The sequence below is a fragment of the Phaenicophaeus curvirostris genome, chromosome 8, assembly GCF_032191515.1.
Source record: "Phaenicophaeus curvirostris isolate KB17595 chromosome 8, BPBGC_Pcur_1.0, whole genome shotgun sequence".
In the NCBI taxonomy this organism is placed as follows: Eukaryota; Metazoa; Chordata; class Aves; order Cuculiformes; family Cuculidae; genus Phaenicophaeus; species Phaenicophaeus curvirostris.
This window is the reverse complement of record NC_091399.1, coordinates 1133021-1150429: the sequence shown is the minus strand read 5'-3', so window position 1 is coordinate 1150429 and position 17409 is coordinate 1133021. Positions and strand designations below refer to the sequence as shown.

General features: G+C 41.9%; 1 protein-coding gene across 1 annotated transcript; it reads left to right on the top strand.

Annotated features, from left to right (window-relative positions):
• The first annotated feature begins 1578 nt into the window (after positions 1-1578).
• On the top strand, positions 1579-12734 carry LOC138723169 (zinc finger Ran-binding domain-containing protein 2). Its single transcript, XM_069862075.1, has 10 exons — positions 1579-1718; positions 1945-1997; positions 2136-2244; positions 3498-3580; positions 4461-4537; positions 5096-5233; positions 6415-6587; positions 8770-8856; positions 10518-10682; positions 11218-12734. Exons 1-10 carry the CDS (start codon positions 1663-1665, stop codon positions 11279-11281), a joined length of 1005 nt encoding a protein of 334 aa, XP_069718176.1. The 5' UTR covers positions 1579-1662; the 3' UTR covers positions 11282-12734.
• Positions 12735-17409: the final 4675 nt, after the last annotated feature.

The following is a 17409-nucleotide window of genomic DNA, read 5'->3' as shown; positions in this document are numbered from 1 at the left end:
GGTTTTAAATTTTGCACGCTGAACCGCTGATCCAGGAAACATCACTTCTTCACTGGGATGTGTACACAAACATGAGTGCAGTGCAGGACCCGCTGCTGCAGCCCAGGCAGTCCCAACCAACAAGCTCTGCAGCAGCCAGCCTGTCACCACCTCCTTTTCATCTGGCATTTTGCCTTGTTCCTTCTAATTCTGGGATGGAGAAAAGCAAGATTTTTCAAAGACATTGTTCAAAATTCTAGCACAGCCCTTCATATGAGACCCTCTCTGGCTGCATGAAAGTATAAGTTTAGTTCTTTCTGATGATTATGGACATTTCATAACAGGGAATTCTTACATAGCCCTTTGTCTGTGGCAGACAAATCTGGCACCCTAACATATTCTTCAAGTGCACTCACACTGGTTTATACTTTTATAGATAAATAGCTATAATGCTGTCACCTTGCCTCATGAACTGGAGAGAGGATTTGATAGAAACCAGTCCCATAAACAGATTCCAAGCGATTTTTCCACAGGATATGGTTAGAGCACAGGAGAGAAAGGGAATAAAAACTGCCAGGAAGGTAGCATTTGCTATAAATAAGCATGTTGCATGTACTTAATTAGGCAGTGCTGTTCAACCTAAGTGCAGCAGTTCTTTCTAGATCATTGCCAGTCCAAAAATAAAAAGGAAAGAGCTCAGAGGTGGTTTGAAGAAGCTTCCAGGCTCAGCCAGTGTGGTACACACGGAACACGAGGGCTGTCATCCTGATGCCGAGCAAACCTACAGGCATGCCAACCATTGGCATCTTCACCGTTTTTAAAGGGTTTTTTTTAAATGATGGATCTACTTGAACACCCTAACATGAATATTTATACTACTGATTTAGCCCTGTTTAAAACATTCTGGATGTCCTCACGGGGATTTCCTTAGGGCCAGCACAGAGAAACGATTCTGAACCTTGTGCACGATGTGGTCTGTGAAAACCAGGCCTGATTTAATTTCTTTTTCACTCTCTGTCAATTGGTTCCTCTCTGTGTTCTACTGCAGTGAGGGCCACTCACCGGGATTTGCTTTCATAGAATCACAGAACAGTTTAGGTTGGAAGGGACCTTAAAGATCATCTAGTTCCAAACCCCCTGCCAAGGGCAGGGACACCTCCCACTAGATCAGGCTGCCCAAGGCCCCATCCAGCCTGGCCTTGAACACCTCCAGGGATGGGGCAGCCACAGCTTCCCTGGGCAACCTGTGCCAGGGCCTCCCACCCTCATGGGGAAGAAATTCAATTTCCTCCCAGAGGAGGCTGGGCAGCTCAGTTCCTGGCACTTTGAGGGGACAGAGTAGCGACTGTAGGAAAACAAACCGCCAGGAATAAGCGAGTGCCTACAGCAGGGATGAGCCGCCCCCCGGGGCTGCTCCCGGCAGGCAGCACAGCCCCCTGACCCGCCCGGGGCCGCCACCGCCGCACGTGGCCCTCCGCGCCGCTGGGGGGCGCCGCTCCCCACGGCCGGGCTGAGGCGTCCGCGGCGCTGCCTGACCCAAATCGCTGCCGGCGGCGGCGCCTCTCGCTGCTGCAGCGGGCGCAGGCGCGACGGGCAGCCCGCCCGGTGCAGGGCCCCGGGCCTCTTCCGAGGCGGCGGCGGCGGCGCTGGCGCTGGGCTGGGCTCGGCTCGGCGCGGCCCGAGATGTCGACCAAGAATTTCCGCGTGAGCGACGGGGACTGGATCTGTCCCGACAAGAAGTGAGCGCGGGCCCCCGCTCCTCGCGACGCGGTTCGCAGCTCCTCGTCCCGCCGCCCCGCGGGGCCGGCGCCAGCGCGCCCGGGGCAGGGCCCGGCCTGAGAACTCGGGGTTTAACGCGGAGCCGGTTGGGTCGGAAACACAAAGGCGTTTGGCTTCAGGTCTCGGCGTGTGGCGTTTCCAGTTCCGTTAACTGCGTCTTCGTGCTCTCTCTGTCTTTGTTTCCAGGTGTGGGAATGTTAACTTCGCGAGGAGAACCAGCTGCAACAGATGTGGAAGGGGTGAGTATCTGAGGCGATGCATCCTTTTCTCCTCGTCCGTTTCTCCCTCTTAAATGAAAATAATATTAAGTTTTCAGTTAGTGATTAAGGAATGTGTTTGAGAACTGTTTGGGTTTTGTTTGTTTCTTTTTCTTCCAGAAAAAACAACAGAAGCCAAAATGATGAAAGCTGGAGGGACCGAAATAGGGAAGACACTTGCAGAGAAGAGTCGTGGCCTCTTCAGTGCTAATGACTGGCAGTGTAAAACGTACGCCCTTTAAAACTCCAGAGTGTTCTTAGAGGCACACAGCACATCCACATCATGATACTTGATCTTCTCTGTGTAAACTCATTGGTACCTGTGAGAGAAGAGCGATCAAAACCCTCAGCTGTTCTTCTGGTAGTATTGTGCTCTGAGGATAGCACCCACTTTTGTTTGCTGGACAGCAGTTAATTAATTAACATGACTGGAAAAAGCTTAAAAAATCAAGAGTAGAAATGTAGAATTTCATGGTTTTCTGAGGCACTTCTCAAGTTTGGAAGAAACGTACAGACAGAAGTTACACCTTCATTGAAGTTTTGTAGTTTATTGTTAATGTTCACTAAATAGTTAACAAGTAATGTTTAGCACATAATTTGATTCTTAGCTGTTTCTCCAAGACATCAATCAAGAATATTAAGATCTAAATTAGGAAAGGAGTGCTTTAATAAAATGCTTTGATTCTGGGAAAGTAGTCAGATTTTCTGGAGCGCTTTTAAGAATTTTGGGTTTTACTGACTGAGTCAGCCGCCTGACCAGTGGAACCTGGATGGTTTTTGGTTTATTCTGTTAAACCGAAGCTGTGCTCAGCTTGACAAGTTTCCTTTGCACTGCTGTGCCGCACTGATGGACAGATTTCTTGGGCAGCACCATGAGTCCCAGCAGCTGAGGGAATTTGCTTGGTGGCGTGCTTGAGGATTGTTGTACCTTTCCAGGTTCCTAGCTAGGCTGTGTCCTACAGACCTTCTCCTCCTCTAGCATCCCAGTGATAGTGTGGGTGGGTGAAGGATGAAGAGCAGTTTAGGATGCTGCGAGATGGAAGTGCCAGTAACAGAAGTGTGTAGCTGTAGCTGTCCATTGATGAGGGCCACTTGTAGGCATTCCCATGGTGGCTCTTCCATTAACTCCTCTGAACTGCGGATGCTGCCTTTGAAGGGGAATGAAGCATTCTAACACATTTTGTGCAGTCTTACTGTTAACTTGTCTGCCTGCGAATTGTATTTATTTCCCCTAGATTTGGCCAGCGTGGTGGTCTTCCTGTTGCCCTCACGTCAGGGAAGTAGCCACAGGTTCTTGCAGTGCTCTGTCTGTGTGACTATTGGCCATGGAGTTGGCTGTGTTGTCCTGGTGGCTGCAGGTTACTGCTAAAGCACGGCAAATACGTTCTTATGTTTTTTTAAGAAGTGTTGCCCCAACATTTGAGCTTTTTCTTTGAAATAAAATGTTTCTTATTTCTGGTTTTGTTCTTTTTGCTTCTGAAGATGTGGTAATGTGAACTGGGCCAGAAGATCAGAATGCAATATGTGTAATACTCCAAAGTATGCTAAATTGGAGGAGAGGACAGGTAAGATGGGTGTTGTTTTAAAGAAACTCAAATTACTGTAAGAAAAATTCTTTTTATACGTTGCAAGGTAATTTAAAGGGATTGTTTTCACAGCAAAAGTAGCAAAGTTGAGTGATCTCTCACCTGTAAATAAATCTGTGGGTTCTTAGACTTGATTACTTCTGTGTGTGATTACTTTTAAAGTATGTGATGGTTTCATTTGGAAAGTCAACATGTATTCAGCTAAACTGCTTGCATATTTGATTTTGATACTAAGGCATGTGGAAGGAGTAGTGCAGCATTTCTTTGAACTTCAAAAGACCTTGTATGTATCAATGTCCACTGACAGAGGCCCCAGCAGTCATGAGAATGCTGTTTGAAGGCTGTATAGATTAGAATGTTATCTCTTAATGAGGTCTGTGGTTTGGTCACGCCGTGATGCATTTCAAGCTCCTCCTGCATTAAGAATGAATGCTGCGGTAACTAGAACAGAAGATATTCTTACACCATGGTCCTAGCTGTTTATACTGTTACCACTGCAAATGAGATTAGGCAGAGAATGTAATGCTAATTCGTATTAAAAACTGGAGCATGGAGAAGAGCATGGGGCTTATTTAAAAGGAAAAATAATATTTTAACAGTCTTATTTAATACTATAAGAATATTAATAATAGTTTTATCGTTTTTCAAGTTCTGGTGGCTCTCAAAGTAAATTTGCAGTCATGTGCAGGGCACAGTGTGTTGCACATGCTTGCAGTAATTTACAAAGCAGAAATAGTTGAATCTGTTGAAGTTTTCCACTCAAATAAAAAGGAATAGAAAGTTTATTCTAAACTTAGTGCTTACTGTAGCTGAATTTGATGTAACTCAAGAGATTGTCTTGTTTTGCCACTTTTTAAAGGATACGGAGGAGGATTTAATGAACGAGAGAACGTTGAATACATAGAGCGTGAAGAGTCAGATGGGGAGTATGATGAGGTAAGATTGGGTGTGCGCATTACTGGTGTGAGTGGTGTTAAGGATGCTTTCCTTGGCATTTGGCATCCTTGCAGTGTAAAGCTCTGGTCAGCAGGACGGTGTAACGCATCCTCTGTCAAATACTGAAGTGTAAAAGTTCTGAACTGAACGGGAACTGATCTGTCTTTTGGGCAGCAAAAACTGAGAACAAGTTCAAATAGAACTAGTACAACCTGAGACGGTTAAAGTTCTTAAGGAACAGGCTCAGGATCATTCAAGTTGTTTTCAGCCAGATGTTCACCATTGTTTTACAAAGTTATCCCACAGGCACAGAGAAAATAACCATTTGTAAAATACGGATTGCCAGTAATTCTATCTGTGGGTACTAATTTTATCAAAGACAAGCATCTCTTCAAAAAGCTTCTTGTTACCAATTGATGTTTCGTGATACTTCTTCCCTTTGAGCAATATTGTCTTTTAAATTGATGTATATTTATTTTCTCGTAGAAGTTTTATCAAAAAAAGTGGTTGGAAATTACTTTTGATTAAATCATTTCCTAATGGAATAAAATTTCTTAGTTTGGACGCAAAAAGAAAAAGTATAGAGGGAAGCCAGTTGGTCCTGCATCTATCCTGAAGGAAGTAGAAGATAAGGAGTCTGAAGGGGAAGATGAGGAGGATGAGGATGAAGATCTTTCCAAGTATAAATTGGATGAGGTAGAGTATATTGGTTTGGTTTTTTCCTAGCAGTTATTTTTATAATCATTCCTATAGTGCTGTTCAGCAGTTGTCAGTAAGATTTGGTCTATATTTTTAGCCGCCTCTAAAGCGATGTGGGGGAGTAGCTATCAGAATAATGGTGCCTACAGTTTCTGTATTGTATGTGCACAGGCTCTGTTTTGTTCTGAATACCTGCATTCAGAGATGTATCATTTTTTTAAACTACAAAAAATTGAAGCTTATCTGAGATCCAAATGAAACATTTTGAGGGGCAGGATTTTATTAATTTGCTCTGAAACACAAACTTTCAGTCAATCTTTAATAGTAAAACATTTAGATCTCATTAAACACGCTCAAACCAGTATTTTCAGAGGTTAAAAAAAAACCAAAAAGTAAGGCATAGAATAAGTAAAAACACTAACTGTAGAGAATAATCAAAGGTGAAGTCTGTCTAGAAAGCTGCCTGGAGGAGAAGGACCTGGGGGTGTTGGTTGACAGCCAACTGAACATGAGCCAGCAGTGTGCCCAGGTAGCCAAAAAGGCCAATGGCATCTTGGCTTGGATCAGAAACGGCGTGACCAGCAGGTCCAGGGAGGTTATCCTCCCTCTGTACTCGGCACTGGTGAGACTGCATCTCGAATCTTCGAATCTTGTGTTCATTTCTGGGCCCCTCACCACAAGAAGGATGTTGAGGCTCTGGAGCGAGTCCAGAGAAGAGCAACGAAGCTGGTGAGGGGGCTGGAGAACAGGCCGTATGAGGAACGGCTGAGAGAGCTGGGGTTGTTTAGCCTGGAGAAGAGGAGGCTGAGGGGAGACCTCATTGCTCTTTATAACTACCTGAAAGGAAGTTGTAGAGAGGAGGGTGCTGGTCTCTTCTCCCAAGTGACAGGGGACAGGACAAGAGGGAATGGCCTCAAGTTCTGCCAGGGGAGGTTTATGGTGGACATTAGGAAAAACTTTTTCACAGAAAGGGTCATTGGGCACTGGCAGAGGCTGCCCAGGGAGGTGGTTGATTCACCTTCCCTGGAGGTGTTTAAGGCACGGGTGGACAAGGTGCTAAGGGGCATGGTTTGGTGTTTGATAGGAATGGTTGGACTGGATGATCCGGTGGGTCTTTTCCAACCTGGTTATTCTATGATTCTATGAAATATAAGTATTTTTTGTCTACATTTTTACAGGATGAGGATGAAGATGATGCTGACCTTTCAAAATATAATCTTGATGCCAGTGAAGAAGAGGACACTAATAAGAAAAAGAAATCCAATAGGCGCAGTCGTTCTAAGTCTCGATCTTCCCACTCACGATCTTCATCACGCTCATCCTCTCATTCAAGCTCAAGGTCTAGGTCCAGGTAAACGGGTACAGGTCAAGGGTAACGCCAGGCAAAATGTCAGTATCTAACTTATTTATTTACTTTTTTTTCTTGATTGCCTTACAATTTTAGTTTAATAGTGTGAACAATTTTTTGTACAGAATTTATGCAGGTAGATGATGTATTGTTCTGAGCTTCTGTGGATCCTCGGTAGGGGAGGCTTCATGTGTATTTTTCCTGTCTTAGTAAATTTAAGTTGATATTTCAATTGAATCCTTCAAATGAATTTGAAAATGTGACTTTTTCAGTTTTATTTTTAGACTTGTTGGCCATATGTGAGTCAATGGGTGCACTTTTTTTAGCAATATGGGGCAGAGTTGTCAGACAGTGAAGCAGAAGGGTGGTATTGATAAAGTGGGAGGAAGTGGCAGGAGAGGGCAGTTACGATGTGGTCCAGACAGGTTTAGTGAAAGGACAGGATGGAATATGTCCTGGAAACAATGACAAGAAACTCAAACTTAATTTGGCAAGCAAGCAACAAAGCCTTAAGTGCAGCAGCAATACTGTCAGAATAAGACTCAATATTTATATTGGTCATGGGACCACAAAAAAAAAGTCTACTGCGTCTATTTAGTATCTCACAAAGTTATTTAAATGCAGTAATACATGGAAAGTTCAATAAATGTTTTGTAATCACGTGATGTAAATAATGTTGTAGCTTTCTAGCTGCCTTGCAACTGATGCAACAATGGTACTGATAAGTTTAAGACCTCAAATTGGTACTAGCTCATAAAGTTCATATCCATAATGTTCGAATTCCTGCTAAACTTCCTCGCTTTATGGCTGCACCTTTCTGCTCTCACCACTGTGATCAGTGCCCTTATTCTTCAGACCCTCACACTAACCAGATATCAGCCACTGTCTCTTTTGTCTTTCTCCCCATTGCTGTCATGTTTTTTTAATGCTGCCTCTTTTGTGAGAGTTACACTCTTTATAAAACCTATTGTCAGCTTCCTCGCTCCTTCCAATACCAGCTTGGACATGTATTTGCTGTGTGGGTCTAAGGAGGAGCGCTAGGGGCATGATGGTGACTAAGATGACTGGCTGGCACCAGGTTTTGTAAATGAAGTGAGTTGTGGAGCAAGATCTTTGAGGAAATGGTTGTGCTGTCCTACGTGAGGGTATTACGCAGCCAGTATGGGCTGTGTTTGAGTGCAGTTCTGAGGGTTAGAGATGGAAAAGTCAAAGATGACAGGACTGGCCATAATTTGTTCTTTGATTCACAAATGTTAACGGTGAAGTTAGAAGTATCCTGTCATAACTGAAAATTGCTGGATATCTTTCAACTTCCTGTTGAACTTATTGCTTCTAGCTAGAGCTAATTCATTGGAAATATCAATGGCCACTTGTGGATACTTTTTGATTTTCAAAAAGGTTTAAATATGTTTTCCAGTTAGCCTGTGTTCGTACTTTGTTTTGCACAGTAAAATGAAAAAGTCATGGTAACAGTATGAACTTGAGACTTGACAGCGTGTATAATATGTTTTTCCTGAAAAGATTATTAGAATTCAATTGCAATGCCTTCTTTTTACAACAGTTACTGCAACTCTGCTACCGTTTTTACCTGTCTCTTGTGGTTTGTGCTTTAAAGAAAATCCATCAACCTGAAAAATTTGAAAACAATGTGACTAGTTGCAGATACTGTTAGATACATCTGTATTTTAGTCAATAATTAACTACGACTGAATTTATAATGCAGAGGAGAATCTTTTATGCAAATTTGAAACTGCTTACAAAATGCTTGTGAGAACTGACTCAGGGAAAATGTGAGCCAGCTAGTCCTGATGCTATTATATACTCCTCAAAGAAAGTGATGGTTTTCAAGTTAAAGCACAAATTAAAAGTTAAGGCGTTGATTTATTTAAATAGTTAATAGCTACACAGTTGTTTCACTTTGCCAAACTGCAGTCTTGTTTAAATTCTCTGCTTTGTTTTAGGAACTATAATAAAAAACTGACTGTATAAATCTTTTAATGCATTATCTTACTATGTTAAAGGTTCTGTTTCAAAATGTACTGTAGTGATACTAGGGGGTAGGGGGAAATGGTCATCTCTTTAGTGACTCTAGGCACAATTGTATGGATGTGTAGTTGACTGCTGCTAACAGTTATTCTGCTAAATACCAGTCAGATAGTGGAAAAAGTCTTCCCTGTTGTTTCAGGTCCCATTCAAGAAGTTCTTCCAGTTCCAGATCAAGATCTCGTTCCAGTTCCAGAGAACACTCTAGATCTCGTGGGTCGAAATCAAGGTGAATGAGGTAGCACTCTCTCCTTGCAGAGAGGAAAAAAAAAAGACAGAAGAACCAGCTGGTTGTTGATTTCATCATAAAATTATGCCAGTCAGAAAACATTAACTTGTTTTTATCTTCAATGTCAGAATTCCTGGGGTGTCTGCATGAGGTTGTTACCACTACAGATGTATTTCTTGAGAATGCAAAGTTTTGGTTGAAGAGTTTAAGTCTGATCTAAGCTAGACGAGTGGACGCCACAGATCTTCACTTTGAAGGAAGAAGAATTGAATGCATGTTTACTTGCTTCAGTAATTTTTGCTGGTTTTACGGTTTCCACTTGTTGTGGAATACACTTATTCCATATATATTTATTATATCTTTATAAATGGGAGGGGGGCCTGAATAAAAATGCTGGGTAGTAAATCACATGAGAAGCTGACAGGAGTTTGAGCTAGCTGTTCGTTTCTGTGTTGCAGTTACAGAACTGCACAGGGAAGAGTAACAAAAGTATCAAAGTTCTTTGAGGTGTCCCTGCACAGGCATCCTGTTGGCAGGACGTTTCCGTTCCTGGTGGAATGAAGATCTGACCCATCTCCATGCATGCAGAGAATCTCAGACCTGTAAATAAGGAAATTTGAGTTGGGAAGACCAATCACCAATGGTCCCACCACCCTTTGGTGGCCAAAACACGCTGTGGGTTATCACGTGAGGGCAAGCACAAGGTTGGGTCCATGCTTTTAGGAAGAGACAAAGAGTGTTGGTGCCCCCACTGGGTGCTCAAGTGACATGTCAGCTGAGCCAAGTCCTTCGCTTGTGCCACATGGCATCCACAGAGTGTCTGCTGTGTATTAGCTTGGGAAAGGGGACAATGTTGTTATTTACAGTGAGAACTCTGAAAATAGTTTGCCAACAACGTGTACCATGGTGTTGTGTTTTTTAAATTATACAGCTTACAGCAAAAATGCATTTGAGCATTTTTATATGATTTTGTGATTACAGTTAAGGACTTTCTACCTCTGTTACTTTTTCCACAAGTGTTTTTTTCCTTGGTTTGTTTTTTGTTCTAGATAACCAAAGTAATTTTTTTGTGGTTTGTAAGAAAAGCTGGTTAATTTTCATTTTTAAATGCCAAAATGACTGGAGGGTTTTTTTAAGTATTTTCATTGTGGAAAGTCTTACACTCTGTCCACATTTATTGTGAGATTTGTAAGTATACCTGTTGAGGGTTGGTACTGTCTTACTAAGATGAGGTCTACTTTACAAATTGCCAGTGTGAAATATCTATTAGTATGAGGTGAAGCATTGTTAAATCAATATTACATCATGGGGTTTTCAAGTGATTTTGCTTTGTGAATTTAACTACGTCCTGTCCCTGTCTCCCATCGCTGCTTTCTCAAAATATCATTCCAGTGAACACTGGAAAGAGGTTTCCAAACCATTGGTGCTCTGTATATCATGAAACACCAGTTAGCAAAATTTAAGAACACTCCCACAGCACTAGCAGCCTTTATTGGCAGATAACTAAGGAGTAAGTATTAAATTATCTGTAAATTCATTTGATAAAACACTGATATAACTAGAGTAGTGAGTGTTGATGAAAACTTGTCGCTTTTTGTTCTTTCTTTGTTCTTTCTATATTATACCAGAATTAAATCTGATTTATTTCTTAATCAATAAAGATCCAGCTCCAGGTCCTACAGGGGTTCTTCCACCCCAAGAAAAAGATCTTACTCAAGCTCTCGTTCATCATCTTCCCCCGAGAGAAGCAAGAAGCGAAGTCGTTCTAGATCATCTTCATCTGGTGATCGCAAAAAAAGACGATCGAGATCACGGTCACCCGAAAGGTTTGGGTTTATGTAGAATAAGAATGGGTGTATTTCAATGTGTGATTTTTTTTATTTTTTTTCCTGAAGGACTGAGATTCACTAGGAAGGAATTTAATCTGATCAGTTATGCCAATATTAAAAGTAGCTTTCTGACTTCCCCTACTTTTACTTCCTATTAAAACCTCTGTAGGTTTTTTTTTTTCCACCCCCCCAATGAAACTTCTTCCTGTTAGAAGTATGTTCCATAGAAAGGCCTGAGTCACTATTTTGTCAGTGTGTGAAAGGGTTAACCTGTGCATTATTGATTTATTTTCATAAGTAACTATTGCATTTAGAAATTGTATTCTCTTATTTCAGTATTAAACTTAGATTTGTAGTATTAAATTCACATTTGTGAGTTTAAAGTGGTTTAAAGCTACTGCTATATTCTTATAAGGCCCCTTATCAGATATACTTGGCTTTCAGCTATTATAGGAAACAGACTACTCAAAGTAGATGCTAAAATGAATTTCAACTTACTTCTTTGCATGCTTTCTCCATTTATATCTTACAGACGCCGCAGATCATCATCCGGATCTTCCCATTCTGGTTCCCGTACAAGTTCTAAAAAGAAATAATGTATCAAAGCTCACATTTGGGGAAAAAAAAAAACAAAACAAACCACAAAACAAACAAAACACAAATTCCAATCAGTGCATGAGACATTTTTAAGAAGTTGGTGTCTTACTTGGTCAGAAGTGCTGAATCTGCTAGTAGAGGTGCATGTCTGTCCTTGCTTTCTGGAAAACTGCAGCTTTGTTCATTCAGGATACAAAAAGTGAGGTAGCATTTTAAGCCATAAACTCCCCAGAGGAGGTGTGAAGTTTTATTATTTGAGTAAGGGGGTTTTTTATTATTTTTAAAGACTCAGTTACTCGATTCCTGGCTCTCTCATACGCATTAGCAGGCACAGGTTGGATATGTTCTAGTACAACTCTGCTCTTCACATGACAGTTAGAAGTATCTGAGTTAATGTAGGAAGGGAAGAACTTTCTGCATCGAGCTGCTGAGCTGGTTTGGTGTAACTTGTGTGGGACCATGAAAGATGAGTGTAGTTGTAGAGCTGGTGTTACCCACCGGATGACAGTAGTGAGTACCTTATTTCCTATTTTTTCTGTGTTGAAGTAAAAGTAAAGATGGATGCCCCTCTCCTTCTCTTTAGCTGTGCTTTAGTAAAATAGCTATTAAGTAATCAGTCCATCACACAATTCTGTAGATGGAATTAGACTTCATTCCTTTGAAGCGGGGATATTTGGAATGTTGGGTGATGTTCCCTCTGTTGCTCCAGTCTCATAGGTGCCTATACCTGGTACTAGAGATTCTTTGCTGCAGCCAGCAAAGTGCCCTTTCTGCAGTGTGCGTTGGCTACAGTGTTTTCACATGCACAGACCCTGGACTCTCTGATCCTTCCTTATGAAAGGATCATTTAAGAACTACTCTTGAGATGAGGAACATGGAACTAGCTTCTTGGCATCAAGTGAAGCTTCTGTAGGCCATCCATAACATTCATTTGGGACTGACTAAAATTTTCAAGGTATCGGAAATTTATTTATACTAAAAAATGAAAATTAATAAACTAGAAAGTTCTGACATGTTAAATGTGTTCTTCATCAGTCGTTCTTTTTCCCTGAAACGTAATTTATGGCTTAAAATGCTTTATTGAATCTTATTTTGCTAGCAATATTGCATTAAAACTCAATCTCTCTTGAGCTCCGTTTGGTTAAGAAAGGTTTAAGTATCTTCAGTGCCATCATAAGGTAAGTATGTGAAGGAAAATTCTTTGTGAGCAAGCGAGTAGCAATATATCTATGTATTTCAGTAGTAAAATTTCCAAACCTATATTTGACCATTGCTTTTCTTAAATGAACAAACGGAGCAAAATTTACTACATTCTGCTTTCTTTCTTTTTTTTCATCTTTAGCCACTTCTTTGGGACTGTTCTAGAAGTGAAACATTTTCAGTGTAGAAGTATTTTGGTAATCTTTTGCAGAAGAAAATGCTCTGCAGTTTCTTCTTTAATGCTATCTTTTATATCTAATTTCAGTGCTAAATGTGTGTAGGTTGCACAAGAGCAGGTTAGTCTTGTAACTGTGCCTCTGACAACTCCTGAGTCCAAGTACTAAACTGTAAAAATCAGACCTAGTAGATGCTATGTTGTTAGCCTTGGGCTTTTTTCTTGTGCTTTGTTTTAAAATCATTGCTGTACTTAAAAGATGGAAGGTTTTAAATTTAGCAAATGATGGGCTAAAGACAAAGGAAAATTATGGTTTCATTTGGCTTAGATAAAATGTAAGGCAAAATGATTCTGTAGACAAGTGTAAATAAAACCTGTGAGTAAACTCTGTAGCAAGTGCTTTCTCTTGGGAACATCAGCAAATCTCTATGACCTGTCCTAATGGATTGATCTGTCATTGTTCCCCTTATGGTGGGGCAAGCAGGGCCACATATCAACTTCCCTGACTATGTCTTTATGTATTGAAAATGCTCTTGGGTTTCAACTGCGGCACATTTAAAATGTGCTTTTACAGAACTTCAGGGTATTTTCTTCTGTACATGCTCCATATCTTCTTTCAGAAACTTTTTAGTAGAAGCAGTGTGCTTAAATGATTCTGACTTCTACATTTTAAAATACAAAGGCACAGTGACTGTGGCAGTCCTTGCATGTCTGTCATAAATGCTTTTTAGTTACTGGATTGGCAAATAAATGGGAACTGGAGCCAGCACACCCCACTAAGGCACCTTGCTGGGTTGAGCTCAGGCAGCAAAGGGTGTGGGTTTGCTGCAACAGGGTGATGGGGGATGACTGCTACTGGACTGGCAGCGAGTTTTGCATTTGACTGGAAAATCCTCCTTGCACTCCATTCAGGTCTGGGGTGAGGTTGTAGAACTGTTTCTGTGCAGCTTTGTTGAAGATAAGTGAAGTTTGTCACAGCCAAGGAGGGAGTGTTGATTAGATGAAGTTTAGGGCTAACATGCTTTTTCTAAGAAAAATTAAATACATTTAATAGTGGTTTTGTCTAAGATTCTTCTGTAGTAACTGAAAAGGAGAAACTGAGTCTAAGTAAAAGCAGACTGGCCTTTAATTTGATATAAAGTTGGCAACAGTAAAATACACTGCTGAAAGTTATTTTTTTTTAATTCAGAGTGCTAGTCAGTAATCAAAATCATTTAAATGTAGATGGTGCATCTCACAGCACCATTGCTTCATTTCCATGGCAGGAAACTGACTGCTGTCCCTCTCTGAGGCAGTGACTGTGACAAACCACTGGAGACAAAATAGTCGCTGCCTAGGCTCATACTTCTCCCTGACCCCCTAGCTTAAAGGCAGTTACAGAGAACTGCTGTGAGTTCATTGTTAATGCCTCGCAATCAGCTGCATTTTCATCCTGCTCAGTGCACAAGGCAGGTGCTCATTTTATAGACTCGTGGAATGGTTTGGGCTGGAAGAGACCCTGAAGATAATCCAGTTCCAAACTCCTGCCGTGGGCAGGGACATCTTCCATGGGATCAGGTTGCTCAAAGCCTCATCCAGCCTGGCTTTGGAATGAGTCATCCACAACTTCTCTGGGCAACCTGTGCCAGTGCCTCACAACTCTCACGCTAATAAATTTCTTCCTAACATTTAAGCTACATCTCCCCTCTTTCAGCTTAAAACTGTTACCCCTCATCCTATTTCTGCACTCCCTGGTAAAGAGCCTCCCCTCAGCTTTCCCTTAGCCCCTTTTAAGTACTGGAAGTCTGCTTTAAGGTCTCAGAGCCTTCTCCAGGCTGAGCAACTCCAACTCTCTTAGGCTGTCTTCATCTGGGAGGTGCTCCAGCCCTCTGATCATCTTTTATGGCCTCTGGACTCAATAGATGTATATCCTTCCCATGTTGAGGACACCAGAACTGAAAGCAGCAGTACACACAGTACTTGCTGTGCCTTATGCTGAGGGGAATTTGGGGGGTTGCATGTTGGAGGATGGGCCTGTGTTGATGATTAGCAGGCCAGTGTGTTAAAGGACAGTGGTTTGTATGCAGTGGCACTGTCATCAGCCTGCCTTTGGGGGGTAATTGAGCATAAAAAAAACATTTCAAGGTCATAAAAACTACCAGCGTTGCTGAAGACACTCAAAACTTATTTCCATATGCTGCTAGACAAGCGTTGGAAACCAAATACCACACACAACAGGGTAAGTTTAAATGGTAACGGTGTATTACCCGTTGCTGTTCATCTAGGTATCAGAAAAGGCTGCTAAAAAAAAGAAGAGTGGAGAGCTGGCAAATGTGAGTGGAGGGGCTAGGTGTAGCAATCTTGGTTCTCCATAACCACCTGACTTTGGTTACTGTGATGGTTTACTGTCCTCTTCCATTAGGAGATTCTTGATGCTTGAATCCTGTTCAAGCCAAATATCACCTGACTCACTAAGAACCTAAGTTGAATGTTCATACACAGTATGAAAAGATACTTCAAATGGGAAAGCAGTGTGATGTCAGGTGCTGGGAGGTGTAGGGGGCAGGCGTGGCGCTTCTTCCATCCCAGCAGTGCAGTCTGTGCTCCTCTCAGCCCATGGCCATGCTGCAGCACCAGCCCCTCCTTACACTTCCTTCCCATCTAGGGAGTTTACCTGGTAGGGATGCTACCGCTGCTTCAGTCTCTACACTGGTTTTCACGTGCTGCTGAGGGAGATGCTCTGCAGCTGATGTTTTGGGTTTTCTTAATAAGTTCATAGTTTCTTCCCAGAGTATTAATCGAATGTATTGCTGGGTAAAGAGTTTTCTCTCTAGAATTCCTTTAATGTAGTTTTTCACTCTTTAATCAGAACTAACATGACATAATAAGGTGTTTGTTTGGGGTTGGGGGGTTTTTAAGTATGAAAGTATAGCTATTTGTGTGAGATTTTCCAAAATTTGGGCAAGGGAGCACCAGGAGGGAGTGATGCTCCTGTGACAGTTCACTTGTCACAGCAGCTGTGAGCAAAGTCCTGCTCAATTCACCTGACCTCCTACTCTCAAAACAAGCAGTGTTTTTAGTGGAAAGAGGGGTTGCTTACACATATACTGGGGAAAAAAAAAAAAAAAAAAAAAAAAACAAACCCCAAAAAAACCCAATCTGTAAAGTGCTTCATACTTAGTTTGGAAAATGGGGCTAATAAATGTATGCCTTCTCATCGCTGGGTATGGACCTCATCCAGGAATAACACACAACTAAGCTAAGAAGGAATTTTCCCACTGTAAAACCACCACTCCCAGAAGCCCCAAATCAGGGCATCAGCATCAGAAGTAAAAGAGGGGGAGGAAGAGGTGAAAAGGATCTTTTCCAGTCACAGTTTTCCAGACTTTTTACTTGAAGCTGTGCACACCAGAGATCAATGAGAATGCTGTTCAAAGTGCTTGCCTTGCTTTGCTGTCACAGTTCAGCCTTCAGCCAGGATCTGTGCACCTGTAGTGCCCGAGCCCAGGGCTGGGGTTCCTGCAGTGTCAAAGCATTGGATGAGCTATAGTGAGAGTCTGTCTGGAGTTAAACTGTGCTGTTTGTGGACGGCATCCTGCTGCGTGCTTAAAAAAGTCTGGATTCCTTCAATTGAAGACAAATTCTGTGTGTTGTGGAAAGAAGCCCCAGTTCTATAATTTATGAAGCAAATCTAATATAATACAGTTATTTATAAGCAATGTGACTCTTCCCTCTTGGTGCTTTAGTCTGTGCATACTTGGTCACAGAAAGTTGCACCCAAGCAGTGCAGTGTTTTACACCGAACTTGGTTAATAGCACTTCCATAAAACTTGAAACTCCTTAAAACTGTTAAATTTGCTTTCCCAGGGAAAGTTAGTTAAATACTTGGTAGTATTTACATAATACTAGGTAATACTTGGTAGCTGGTTACATAGAGCACGATCAGAAATTCCTGCTCATAAGCAAAGAAATGATCGTAAGATGAAAGAGGGATTTGTAACAATAATTATCATTGGTTCTCTGACTTATTGTTGTCTGTGCCAGGAGCAAAGCTGGGTTCCTTCCAGGCTCCCAGGACCATGAGAATGCAGCACTAGCATAAAGCAGAGGTGTAGCTGTGCAGTGAGTGGTTCAGCTGGCTGGGAACTCTCTCAGGGAATACGAGGTCCAACACAAAAAAAACCAAGATGGGAAAGGAGAGACAGAGAGATGGCTATAGAATGTGTTCTGACCTGTTACAGTGAGACAAGACTCGGCTCGATCACTTCACATGTTCAAACAGAAATGTTTTCATACCCTCCACCAGAAATGTCAGTACGCAAGACTGAACAGTGAGTTCACATCACGTTTCTTCTGACACTCCTCGATTATTTGCTTGAGGTTGACAGTGAAGAGATACCAAAGATCCAGTCAGTGCTCCAAGGCACCCGTTTGCTTGTCAGTAGACAATGTGAAAGCAAAAAGGATGGAGATCCTCAACAGCCTTTCCAAAAGGGATTGCAGAATTGCTTGGAACGTTGGCAGCATCATGTGCGGCTCATAAGGGAACTGTTAAAAGTGATTATAGTTGATTTTCTTAATTTGTTAAATCGAGTTGCAGGTGCAGTCTTTGGGTTTTTTGCGTCAGAACTTGTAGTTGGGGCGTTCGTTTATTTACGGCCCGAGAACAGGAGGGGAACGACTTGGTTGAGCCTGACCTGTGCTAAACAGTGCGGGGAGTTAAACAGAGCCGGAAAAGAAAGGGGAAAACGAAAGAACGTCCCGGAGCGGCGG